Source organism: Cnephaeus nilssonii (genome assembly GCF_951640355.1).
Source record: "Cnephaeus nilssonii genome assembly, chromosome: 17".
Classification (NCBI taxonomy): domain Eukaryota; kingdom Metazoa; phylum Chordata; class Mammalia; order Chiroptera; family Vespertilionidae; genus Cnephaeus; species Cnephaeus nilssonii.
Genome location: NC_137088.1, coordinates 43,902,396 through 43,916,544, shown reverse-complemented (window position 1 = coordinate 43,916,544; position 14,149 = coordinate 43,902,396). Strand labels below are relative to the sequence as shown.

At 40.6% G+C, this 14,149-nt stretch overlaps 1 protein-coding gene across 1 annotated transcript in view; it reads left to right on the top strand.

The window, feature by feature from the left end:
* ERC2 (ELKS/RAB6-interacting/CAST family member 2) overlaps positions 1–14,149 on the top strand; it is a gene marked incomplete at its 3' end in the record, with an annotated part of 881,167 nt that overhangs the window by 345,686 nt on the left and 521,332 nt on the right. Inside the window, exon 7 of the mRNA XM_079794619.1 lies at positions 10,842–11,009. Within this exon, the coding sequence (XP_079650745.1) occupies positions 10,842–11,009 (168 nt within the window). The remainder of the gene's footprint in view (positions 1–10,841; positions 11,010–14,149) is intronic.

The following is a 14,149-nucleotide window of genomic DNA, read 5'->3' as shown; positions in this document are numbered from 1 at the left end:
ATCTAAATGCCACTTTTATCCTATACCAAATTTCCTTATTTCCTTAAGTATGTGAATCTATTTTGGACTTTGTCTGCTTTTATTTTATTTTATTTTTATTTATTTATTTATTTTTACTGTATCCATACCAAAATGCTTTAATTAACAAAGCTTTAAAATATGTTTTAGTATCTGGATCACTCACCTCCTGACATCATGTAAGTTTGGGGTAGGTGAATACCTTAGAGGTCATTGAACAAAATATTGTTAATTTATAGAGGAGATAGCTGAGTCCTTAAGAAGCAAGTGACTTCCCCAAAGGTCTCAACCCCAGGTGCCCACAGAGCCAAAAGTGAACTGGGTTGTAAGCTGGTGGAATAGATCTTGAACTAGAAGATGGGGCTTTAGCGCAATCTACCTATAAGCTCTCAGAGCTTTACGGTTTTTACTTGTAAACAAAACCTACCTCACAGGGGGCCCTGAGAATTACAGAAGACACGCTGCACACCACTTAACACACAGATAGCCATGGAGGACAGCTTGACTGAATGTAGTTTACTTTGAGTCAAGGTCTTCTGAATCTAATCCCGTGGTGTGTCCACATTTCACCATACGCAAACATTTCATATCTATGCTGTGACTAACAGATACTTGAGAACAATCTTTCATAACTACCTTTGCAGGTTATTATTATGTGTTCTTTAAAAATATGGGGTCTGTGGTTAAATCAAGTTAAGTAAGATCTTTGCTTTAGTATGCTGATGTGTACCATGAATCAGGAGAGCAAGCTGCGTTTCCCAAGTCAGCTTGATCAAGGAACACATTGTCACCCTGCATTTCATTTTTGCACAACACTCAGGAGGGTCTTTAAAGGACACATACTGTTTATTTTAGGGCTATATGTCTCACACGTGGGGAGAAATTCCTTTTAGAAGAAAAAAGAATAAAAAGAACATTGTAGACAGCCAGGATTGCTTTATGTAATAATTATTACTTGTGGTACTTAATTAGGTACGAAGATAAGAGTAGGCATGCTTGTAGGCCTCACAGAACCATGAAACCAAATAAAAATTACACACTCAGTGAAAATATGATGTCAAAGCCTATAAAATTTAAGTTAATGGTATTAACTTTCTATGGAAAAGAGCTGTGTTTGCTGGACGTAAATTTACACTTGATATGAATATGGAGCCAACCGCTCGGCACAGGTGCCAGCGCAGGAGGTCTGCATAGTGGTGTGCTGTGTGGTGACCTCGTTTCCTCACTGATTGTGGTTTCCATGGTGCTGTCGAACCCTTGTTTCATGGTCAGCATGATGTCCCATGGCCAGTATATTGGAGGGAATATAATATTTGGAGAGAAATAAGAAGTCCTGTGCTTTTTCCATTTCACCCCAAAATAAATTTACGTGCAAACACAAAGGCAGATATTGAAATCTCTTAACGATCTTTGGTTCTAAGGAGTTATTTACATCATCCAGAATAAGTCCTTTTTAAATTTGAGCTCATCATCCAAAAGAAAAGACAACATAAAGCAATCCTTGTAGCAAACTCAAGGATCTTTGAACACTGCTCCCCATCCTCCAGGAGTACCGGCCCTGATTTGGGAGACACGACTAAAATATGGGTTTAATTCTCTTTGAAAATAAAATGACCACAGCTCCTAACGTGTTAGTCATTTACACATATGTCAAGCATACCTGGGTGGAGGTTACTTATTTGGATTTATTGGAAAGCACTGACCTTGAGATCACAAAATTATTACTTAATCTTGGTGCTAAATTATCAGTGATTTCAGTTCTTTGGCCTTCAGTGATAGTTTAGAAAGTTCATGGAATATCTAAGCAGGACCAATATTTAAAAATTTTATGTTAAAATGAGTGTTCATGTTTAAATTCAATGTGCTTACTTGAAGTGAAAGTGCAATATGAATGATACATAGTGTTTTCTTAAACTTGTTTTTTTGTAATAGTAAATGTCTTGAAGATGGGCTCTTCAAATGTTAGGAGGCACTAAGATTGATAGCTTTGCAAATTGGTTTTAAGTATTTTGAATTTATAACTATCATCATGTTGCAAAATAACATTGACTTTGGAATGGCTTACTTCCTTTTGTAGTAATTCAAAAATATTATGACAGCTATAGTTTTATAGTAAGCATAAAAACCAGTGAGGTAAGTTCAATGAGGTAAGGTTAGTGTTGGAAGTTTTATTAACAAAAACTTTAAGTATTAACACATGAGTTACAATTCCCATGTGTTTTCAGAAATTTGCTGGAACAGAACTGAACATTAAATTTTGAACTTTGGACTAGTCACTTAAAACCACCTAATTTTAGTGTAAGGAGTAGCCAAAAACTTAAGTATGAAAACAGGCTTTATAAAGTTGGCTGGATTATTAACCCACATATGATATGAATTCTTCCCTGTAGGTGATACAAAGCACTCATAACCCAGCATTGTTTGCCTCAAGTAGGTGGCATGTGGGACATGGGTATAATTTTTTGACAGGCAGGTAAGACAAAATGAATCTTTACAACCTGAAAATCTCAACTGTGTTATTAACAAGCTGGTGATTGTAACTTAACTTTCATAAGCACAGCATGAGGCTATACAATGCTAAATATCCCTGAATTTTACTTTTTGAATTGAAATTGTGTAAGAGAACAGATTTGTAATTTAACCGAAAGGTATATTGTAAATTATGGAGCACTCTATAATACAGGCATTATTCTTTCTATTTGTGCTATCTAAATTTTATATTTTAAAAATATAAGTTAGGTTTTTTCCCCCCTGGTCAAATGTATAAGCTTGTGGTTGCTAGGTGAAAGCCAGCACCCAGAAGTGGGATCCTACAATCCTTTTTTCCTCCAGTCAGTATCCCTCTCCTGACTGCATTGATCCCCAGGAGGATAAACACGTCATTGGCATTAACTAGCCGCCTGGAAGAGCTTAAGGGAATGATTGAAATGACCAAATCTCTTGTTTCTCTGGACTATGAGGGAAGAGACCTTGTAAACTAAAGATTGAAAATCAGGGACCCTTTTAGGAGAGGGATTCTCTTGTATTCAACTACCATAGATTTCAAACTTGATCTCAGGCAGCTGCATCTAAGTGGGAATCAGTCTGTAAACACGGAGTAGTTGTCCTAATTCATCTGCCGGAGGAATATTGATATAATCACAGGACTGCTCATTCACATGTAGGTGAGACTCTAGCCTAAGTTCTGTTGTCTCGGGAGATTCCAAGTCATGTAGCCGTTTGCCCTTTGGATGTTTTCTAGCATCTCAAACTATATGTACCTAATACTGAACTCTTGATTTCCTACCACCAAGTCTGATTCTCCCAGTCTTTACTAGCACAGGCAATAATTCCACTACCTGTGGAGTTACTTCAGCCAGTATCCCAGGAGTTATCTCTGATTCCTTCCTTCCGTTTATCCCTGTACATATAAACTCTCCGTCCTGCCACCAGCATCTTGATTGTATCTCAAAATGTGTCTCAAACATAGCCACATTCTCCCTCTGCAGCGCCTGCATCCTAGTTGTGGCTATCAGGGCCTCCACCATGGTAGGCTGCAGTAGCTCCCTATCTGTCCCAGCCTTCATTCCTGCCCCCTAGTGTCTGTCCATAGAACAGCATCAAATTCTCTGGTCCTTGGCCAGTAAGAAGACTTGGTCCTTATTATTTCCTTGCGGTCTGGTTCACTGAGGTATTCTATACTCGTTTCTATATTTCTTGCCATTGACCTAAAATTTTGTGTTTGGCACGGCTCCTCATTGCTATTGGTCACTTTTTTCTAAGGCTTTTTATTAGGCAAAGCTAGAAAACATTTTTTAAAAGAAAAAAAAATCATGTGTTTATACTTATTAGTATTAAAAAGCTTTTTTAGGCCCAAATTTATTAGAATCCAAAATGATGCTGAACACAGTGGAGCAGGTATAAAGCAAACTTATTTAAAGCTCAATAAAGACATTTAGTGTTCCAAGATCACACAGTCAAGAGTAGCCCTCAGTTAACTAAACCATTTTGTTGAATACCAGGTTAGCTTTTAGCTGATAGATATCCATTAAATCATGAATTTTATTATTTTATACGCACACAAACATGCACATATACATTTTCACTAATAAACACAGACATCTACAAATTAGCCTTTTGTCAGTACAGTTTTTTACAAGGATTTTGCATAAGTTTTTAGATTTTATATTTGTATTACTTTCATCATGTCCTAAAAATCTTGTTTACTAATGATATTGACATAAGAAAAACTTGCTGTACCCCACTCCCAACTTTACAAACGTGTGTTCAGTAAGTCATAGACTTGACGGTCCTGCTAAAAGACTGTATCTCTAACTAGAACAATGCCTTACACAAAATCTAGTCTTTATATTCTTTAAATGAGTAAGTAAATAATTCTAGTTATTGGTGAGACAAGAGTACCTACAGAGAAGAGAACTCTGAAATAAAAATAGCTGCAAATGTTAAAGAATAGAAGGCCATAACCCAAGCATAAGATAAGAGTCGGACACACCCTCACCTAATAGCACTTTTTTTATGAAACAGCAACTGAAGGACATTTTTTTTTTCTGAAAGGCAACTTTTGCTATAATTTGAGATTAGGTGCAGGAACTTTTAAAAAGCAATGATTATTCTGAACTCTTCTTTTCAACAAGACTCCTAAGAGACCATGCTAGCTGAGTTACCAAGCCCATTAGGTCATTGACACTTAATGTGGTTTTCTTTGGTCGAGGTCATTGGCCTCTGATGGTTGGAGAAAGGAAGGCTGTGGGACTCTTGGTTTTATATCACAGTTGTTCAGCTGTGCTCCTTGAAGCTCTCTGTCCTTTTGAGGCCACAGAAGGTTCCCATTAGGCCAGTGTGATGATACTTCCTATGGCAGGTCTCAGACAGTCTTGTTTGCTGTTGGGCCAGAATCCTCCCGAAAGCATCTTTATGCAGAGGAGAGAGAAATCGAAGGATTGAAACTTTTGGGCTTACTAACCATGGACCTGCACTGTCCAATATGGTAGCCCTGAGCTGCATGAGGCCACTGAGCATCTGAACGATGGCTAGTTCTAATTGGGATATGCTGAAAGTGTAACATGAATGCTGCATTTTGAAGACAATATTCAAAATAAAATGTCAGTAATTGTTTTCATATTCATTACATCCTAAATAATAACATTTTGGAGATAGTGTAGATTAAATATACTTAAAATTAATTTTACCTCATTTTAACTTTTCTAATGTGGCTATTACAAAGTTTAAAATTACGGATGTGGCTTGCATCATATGCCATTGGACACACTGCCTGAAATCTCGTTCCTGTAAGAGTCAAGTGCCTGTGCAACATTTCCAGGCAATCCACACATCTCAAACACCACTCACTACAACAAGGAAAAATCTCTCCTCACACCAATTATGCTAATTGACCAAATTTCAGGTGTTCATCAATATAAAGAATATCGAGGCACTTTTGGTAGCTGACTCTGGCATGCCAGCTTTTAATTGAAGTCTTTCAAAGGCTAATTAACTACCCTGGAGGATTTATTCCCTGTTGAGAAATACACACACACACCCAGACACCCCTCCACACAGACACACATATCATACAAGGTATGCTGAAATAATTTAAAGTAAATGACAGACAATATAACACCCTGGTACATGTTAGAGCACAAAACCTTATTTGCTGGCTCTCCACTTTTCCTGAGGGCTGTTGATTAGCAGCCTTTATTGCATTCCTACAGTATATAAATCACTGGCTTGGAGGCTGTGGAAAGTGGAATAATAAAATATAATAACAATAGCAAAAATTTATTGAGTGTTTCTGGGTGCCAGGCACTGTGTTAAGTGCATTACATGTTATTCAATTTAGTCCCCAAAATAACTTGATGAAGGAGGTACTGTTATTATCCTCATTTTGCTCATAACACCTTAGTTTTGTTCTCAACCTTTGGAAGGCCTGTGGGTAAGTCCCTGGTCATTTCCACGAGTTGCTTGAACACATATATTTATAATGCAGAGACTTTTGCAAAACAGAGTTGTCCCCTTGAGCCACTTATCTATACAAACTGAAGTGTAAGCCAGTGGGCCTAAGGGGACGCTTCCTCTTCAATCTCTTTCTCTCTTCTCCCTAAGGTCTTGAACTTTAACCTCTGAGTCCATTCCCCAGGGTTCTGCTACCTCTTCCTTTTAGCTCTGCCCTTGGCTCTCTGTCCTTTCCCTTCTCTTTGGATTTGGGGGGAAAGTATAGGAGAAAGTAGATGCTGAGATTGGACACACAGAAGGAGTAGGGGGAGGTACAGCAGCCCTATTTCTTTCAGGTTTGTGATAATCTCAAAGACAATCAAATCTTTCTACTTGTAAGGTGCCCACCTCTTAACAAAAACAGGGGAAATTATTATAATAATTTTTGAGTAGTTGAGTGCATCGTATTGTAAGTACAACCCAGGTTGGGTGTTGGGGATTGGTGGGCGGAAGGTAGGGGATGCTCCTCCTTCTTGCGGTCTCCCGAGGATCCAGATTTATGGAGGTTCTGCTGTCTTGTAGCTCCGCCATCCTGAACATGTAGCCTCCGCGGTCTCTGAGGAAGGGGCAGAGCGGGGAGGGGGAAGCATGGAGAAGAGATGTGTGCCGCTTCTGTTTTCTACTTCTTGAATAAGACAAATGGCCCCATCTTCCTGCAAGGGAGACCTTCCCTGTGTTCAGGAAGGAGAGGAAAACTGGATGCGAGTGAGAAGCAGTGGTTACTCCCACAGCAAGTTTTACATTTGAGGGTATTTTTAGTGTTTGTGTCTTTGGAGGCTGTGTCCACTGTGCAGCCTTCCAACCTCGAGGCTGACTCCCATTTGAATGATTGCAAGTTGAATCAACTTCAAATACACCCTGAACCCAAGTCTCCTATTAGGAAAAACAAACACGCTCAACTTTGAATGTGAAAGAAAACTGTATCAGGAGCTTTTGTGAGGGCTCCAGCTTCATTTTCTTTGAAAGTTGTTCTTTGCGATACCCTGTTTGTTCACTTCCCGAAGCGTTGTCAAGTGAGTGGTACTTAATCCGTGAAAAATTTCAAGTGCCCCCTTTTCTCTCTCAAGTGTTTCTTTTTCTCTCTCAAGTGTTGCTGCAGTCATTGTAACATTGGAATGAACCATTTGATTTTAAAAAAATTATTTATGACACATCGAGTAGCACTTAGTGTTTTGTCACAACATTAAAGCTGTTTCTGAAGGCCCGTGTGAAATATGGCAGCAAGGTCGGGAGCCTGATGTACAGAACTTCTCCAAACATACCTCACCATTGGAGCTGGTTATAATTCCTGGGTGCTGACATGAAGATTAATAATGTTTAACTCCGATTTTGGCAATTTTTGCCAATTTCGTTGCCATGGTCCTTCTCTTTCAAGTTATTACCTGGAACTGAAGTGATAACAAATGTTTTGTGTTTTATACTGCCAGATAAAAGGTTAAATTTTCATATGTTATATGGGCTTAAGCGCGCAGGCGCGCGTGCACACACGCACGCACACACACACACACACATACACAAATACACACATGATTGGATCAGAAGGAAATGAGTAATTCTCCTAAAATGAAAAGATTGTCCTACTTTTAACATGAGGTGACTAGTTCCCATGCAGTTGAGTCAGATGTAAAAATTGGAAACTCAACCGATGGGTCTTTATGCACTGACTATATCATACAGTTCTAATTTTCTTTTCTTTTCTTTCTTTTTTTCTGGGAAATAATAGTGCTTTTTGCTTTGCCAAGTTTTATTATTGAGTCAACTGCCAAAGTTTAAGAGAGAGAGTCAAGGGCCCTTAAAATTATTTGGTGTTGAGTGAAGAGGCAAAGAAAAGTATTTCATATTCTCTAACATTTTAACTTTTATGTCTCTACCTGATGTTGGACTATAATCTAAACTTCAAGGCCTTTCTGATTCTTTTTGACCGATGTACACTGTTGAGTGAAGTCCAAATATTAGTGAGGGCGACTTTAATCCTACTCATTGATACCCAGTTTGAAACTACATATTCCAATTTTTAATAGACTCTATTCTTTCTTGCTTGATCTTCCCTGTATTTAAACTTCTGTGCATCAGAAGGCCCATGCGCCTGCTTGCGGTTTTGCACCATCTGGAAGTCAAAATTTGACTTTAGAAATGATGTCATACTTGCTTACTGCAAACGGGGCTAATGTTGGTTGAGAATTGGATGCAGTTCAGGTCAAAGTTTTGTCTTAAAGAAAAAAAAAAAGGCCCTTAAGCTTTGTTTCTTGATTGTAGGAGACTGTGCAAAGCTGTAAAGATAGAGTGAAGGTGATTGAAGGGCACGATTCAAATTCCTTTGAAGCTAAGTACATGCTTTTGGGCGCATGGAAAATAAACTCCTAAGCCGAAGACCTGAGCTGGCACAGAGTCTCCTGCCATGTAGAATTTGGGTGTTAAGAGTAGTGTGTTGATCACGACCATCCCTGCTGTCTGTTTTATTCTTGGAGGAAAATTCTTCCAGCCAGGGTTGTTTATTTTTATCTCTTCTGGGCTCAGGAAGATGCAGCTGGGCACTGGTAAGTCATGCATGGCGAGAAGGCCCTACACATGCTACGTGTATTCTTCATCAATACAGAGTCTCTTTTCTAAACCCTCGTCAGCACCACGCACTACCTCCCATTTTGCAATTGATTTATATCACAGTTTGGGATATTGGGTATTTTCTTTAGTCCTGGTAGAGACCACCCATCTTTCATAGCTGGAATGTAGGGCTAATGGGACCACAGTTTCCTCTTAGAGTCACACTGAGTCCTGGTCAGCCTGTGTTCAAGTCTCCACAACGGAGTGTGAGCCCTTACCTGTAACCAGTGCCCTAATCTGCTCAGCATGTCCTGCCAATTTACAAGGAACCCACAGATGCCATTCTTTACGTATAAAAAATATTCATTTTCTACCTGACACGATGAAAATCCAAAGACAAGTATTGATTTTATTCCAGATTGGTAGGTGAAGATAACTTTAAACAAAGACAGGTCACTCGAGAATCTCTATGTTTAAACTGCAGTGCAACTGGAATCAATTTTCGTTTAGGGGAGGGAAGATCCCCAGACATGAGCATCCCCTCCACCTTCCTGGCCCCTAGATCTCTATGGTAATTATGTGAGAAGAGCAGATGTTTGAAGAGTCTGCAGTTCTTACCTCTGCAGTCACTGATACCCGTCCTGTCCACACTGCAGTCAGGGTCCTTCTGCCCACTGGACTTCAGGCTCTTGTTGTCACCCCTTCCTTTGCTGGGACCTCCCAGCGTCATCCTCCTCTCAGGGACAGAAACTGGGAAAACTCTACTCACCCACCTCCTCATCACTTTTGACCTTTAGGAAGGTCAAACTTGGGCACCCCTTTCATGGAATGTGTGTAAGAAATGGAGATTCTACCCTAATAATTGTTTTCTTTCTAGTATCATCAACTTTTCATGATGTATTCTACCCAAGATTGATTGCTGTCTTTAAAATCCTAAAATGTCAGGCACTCTGTTCCGATCTTTTGGTTTTATGAAGGAAGAAACTGAGGCTCAAAGGCTGGGTGGGGGGAGTGAGTTGTTTGTCCCCATCCTCACAGCCAGATAGGGGCAGACCCCAGCCTGACACCTCATGCTCTCTTTTCATTGTTCCAAGTGAGGCCTTTGACTCTGTCCTCATAGTATTTACGTTGCTGTTTATTGTGTCTCATTATGTCATTCCTGCATCTTTTTTTAAAATTTGTCTTTTTTCCCCTTTTCATCAACGTTTTCTTGCTCTTAGTGTAGTGAGCACAATTTGCTGTGAGATGCAGCAGCCCCTACTTATCCCTGTCCCATTTCTTCTTCCCCGAGACAAACTTTTACTCGTTTTGCCTGGTTATTTTGATAATATAACTAACAGGCTTTAGCACTATTTCCTGATTGTCGATGTAGTTCCTACCTATCAAATTCCAGGTATGAGTGAGGATTAAAATCTTCCTTCACTCAAACACCCCACAGCACCCATGTAATTTTTTTACATGTGGTCTTTGGAAAAAAATAAAGCTTACATTTCTTCATTTTATTACTGACCTTTGAAAAGCAGGGATTGTAATAATCTAATTTTTGAGGTAAGGTAGAAACAGGCACTTTGGGGATGCTTCGTCTCTTTTTATTCTTATTCTTTGGAAAGTAGTCTTCCATAAAGCTGGCGAGTGGGTGTCATTTCCACATTTTCTCCCTCTAGCAGCATTTACTTCCTTTTGGCAAATGTATTTTTTAAAAATATATTTTTATTTATTTCAAAGAGAGGAAGGGAGAGGGAGATACAGAAACATCAATGATGAGAGAGAATCATTGATCGGCTGCCTCCTGCAAGCCCTATATTGAGGATTGAGCCTGCAACCTGGGCATGTGCCCTGACCAGGAATCGAACCATGACCTCCTGGTTTATAGATCAAGGCTCATCCACTGAGCCACGTTGGCAGGGCTGTATTCTTCTAATTTAGGAGTGTTTTTCTCCATGTCAGTGTTCCTTCACGGTGTCGGGCTCTTCTCCGGGTTCCTGGCAGATGCTGCTGTGTGAGTGCTGTGCCCTCCCTGGGCATCGCGGAGACACACTACTCTTTCATAACATCTTCTTTCATAAAAAAGTCTACATTAAAAAATGTATCACTGTTCAGATACACAGGCAGTGGGGCTTTAAGGTAGAGACAGACTGACAGACGCGTGGCATCGAGATGCTCCTGAGCAGTGGTGTGACCACGCTGTGCTCAGAAGGCCTGCTGCGTCCCACCCCCTCCCCGGGCTTGACTGATGCCTCCTGATGACTCCGCCCCGAGACCACTACCTTCTTTCTTCTTCCTGGTTTCAGGTAGATGCGCTGAGATTACGCCTGGAAGAGAAAGAATCCTTTCTCAATAAAAAAACAAAACAGCTGCAGGATCTCACAGAAGAGAAGGGGACGCTGGCCGGGGAGATTCGTGACATGAAGGATATGTTAGAAGTGAAGGAAAGGAAAATCAATGTTCTTCAGAAAAAGGTGAGTAGCTGGCAGTGCCCTTCAGGCTGGGGATGGGTATCATCCATGCTCTGTCACGGCAGAGACATTTCTGAGCATGTTGAGAAGCAGAGAGTATTCTTCGAGAAATTTAGATTAGGCAGTACAAGCTTGTAACTGACTGGTATGGCACTCACCCGTGATTGTATCGTGTCTTTCTAAGCAAGGCCTGTTGAGTTTTCTATTTGATTACCTGGAAACTAAACAGTGATGGTATTTTCTTTTCATTTGCCAGCTTAACCATAGAGAGAATTGTACAAATTTAGATGTAAGTCTAAAAACAAGTTCAAAAAATTAGTCTTTCCTTTTTCCTTATGGAGAGTTGAGCAAAGTATTTTATTGGTTTTAAAGATATTTTAGATGCATTTTGTATATACAAAAACTTCAGTAGATTTTATCCTGCACACCCATACAGATTTTAGGAGGGGGTCAACGTTCACATCCATTACTTAATTAGAGACCATAGGGAGTGTGTAGTGAGCCCCGACTACAGTGACCTAACACAGGAGATGCATGACCTGGGTAGGGCCCTTCTTTCCTTCCTTCTTTCAGCAGCTCATTTTCTCCTTTGGGGGGATCCAGATTTTGTGACAACATCTGATTTTCTTTTGGAGAATCCCATTTGCTACTGTATGCAGTTTTGGCGGCGGGGGGCGGGGGGGGACCATAGGAAAAAGGTAGGCAAGAAGAGAAAACACCTGCTCTTGTAAGAAAATATAGTACAAAGCAGGCAGCCAGCATGGAAACTGGGCAGGAACCAGTGGTGAGCACAGAGCCAGCTGGCAAGGACACTGCCATAGATAGGCCTGTGGCTGGTGACCTGTGCCGTAGCATCAGGTAAATGGAGTCTAACTGGTCTCTTCTTTGGTGTCATTTGCCATCATCATCTCTCACCTTGTATATATCAACAGCATCCTAGCTGTTTTTCCTGCTCCTACCCTTTCCTTTCCTACAGCCTATTCTTTTTTTGTTTGTTAATCATCACCGAGGATATATTTTTCCATTGATTTTTAGAGAGAATGGAAGGAAGGGGGAGAGGCACACAGAGAGAAACACTGATGTGAGAGAGACACATCGATTGGTTGCCTCCTGCACGCACCTCGTCCATGGATGAGCCTGCAGCTGAGGAACTTGTCCTTGCCCTTGACGGGAATCGAACCCAGGATGCTTCAGTCCTAGGGCTGATGCTCTATCCACTGAGCCAAACCAGCAAGGGGCTCCTACAGCCTATTCTTAAAACAGAAGCTAGAGCAATCCCTTTAACTTAAAATAGTCCACAGCCCACTAATCAAAACTCTCCAGTCACAACCAGCTACATAATCTGTGGGGCCCAGTGAAAAATGAAAACGTGGGGCTCCCTTTTTCAAACTTGACTGTGAATTTCAGGATGGGGTAATAGCAGAGCATCAAAACCTTCTGAGTGCGGGTCCTGTGCAACTGCACAAGTCGCAAGCCCGTGTAGCTGTGCCCACCGCACTCTCAGGATATTGGTGATCAGATAGATCACATTATTAATTCATTTCTGGCAAGATCTTTAAAGTCAAGGCCCTGGTCATTGGATCCCCCTTTTGAAGTCCCAGCTAATTGGTACAGATAATTAGAAGATCGCCGGGAAGGGACCACCAAGGACCTCTGAATCAAAGGGGCTGTCTAGGGCAGGCGGGACTAACAGAGAAACAGTTAAGTGGAAGTTCTTGGAACATGTGCTGAGGATTCAAAAGAATTCTTTTCATTTAAATACCAAGCAGAGAATGAGGACAAAAGTGACCTTCATTGTACGGACTTTTGTTGAATGCTGTGTGCTGGATACACATGCACTGTTCACTTACTCTTTTATTTTTTTCACTTTTTGTTGTTCTTTTTTTTTCTTTTTCTTTTCTTCACTTACTCTTGACTGGGACTCTGTGAAGCAGGTACAGTTATTCAGCCAAGAAACTGAGGGAAACTGAGGCTTATGGTAGGGTAACCCAAGGTCATACAATCTAGATACAAGTTTTTTTTGTCTCTGGGAAAATACGATAAGATGGTTATTACAAATTAAGGGAATACGCCTCATTTCCTCTAGTTTTCTGACGATGACACCCTATGTGGGAATGAATCTAGGAAGAACATCGCAAGTGTTCGTTTTACCAGGAGGTGAGACTGAGCACTCTCATTCTTGAGAAATAAAAAATAATCTCAGTAAAGATTTGGGAAAGGCACTTTTCATGCTGAAGGGACAAATGTCCACTTTTGCCGATGTGCATAGTTTATGAAATTTTAAACTTTTCTCCACAGACTCAAAGGTTTGGCAACCAGTATGAAAGCCCTAAAACAAAAGCCCTTGGTTATACCATGGCTCCTTGGGCAACATGATCACAAGTCCACTTACTTAAACCATGTAGATAATGAAGAAATATTTCATGTATAATTGAAGAGGTTGTTCTGCTTCAAGTCTTTTTCACTGAGTGTTTCCCAGTACATTTGGGGAGGAACTAATACCACTGGCAACACAGTGAGTGGGCGGGAGTTCTATTATACCTGCGATGAGAAAGAGAAACAATCCCTACAGTGATGAACACCGTTCAGGACCCAATTCAGAATATGGAAATAATACAGAAGCTAATGGGCCATTGAAACATTGTCTTTGGGACGGAATACTCCTTAGTGTTTTGCCTAAATTCAAGCATAATTAGCTGGGTTAGGGCAGGCCTGGATTGGGACAGCATAAGCTTTGGGTTAGGATGGATTGGCATAGAAGAATAACAAACACATGTCAATGTCAGAGGTGCCGTATTACTTAATATTTCTTCCTCATAGACTCTTTGGCAGTGAGCGCTGTGTTTTGATGCCAGTAGAACTAGGTATGCTCCTTTCATAGCCACGTTTAACCTGGTGAGGCTAGACTTGCACCTCGTATCTGTCAGCTTCGCCTTCAGAGCTCTGGGTCTCAGAAGTCTTGTGTACTCCATAAGCCACACGAATGGGGTCACATGTTTGCGCAGCAGGCACGGACCTGGTACTCTAACGGTTTTGCTACTTGAAGAAGGAAGTGAAGTTGAATAGACGCTGGCCCTACTCCCCCCACATGGCAGAATATCTCTGATCAAGCTTTTGTAGGAAAATAGAAGTCATCAGTAATG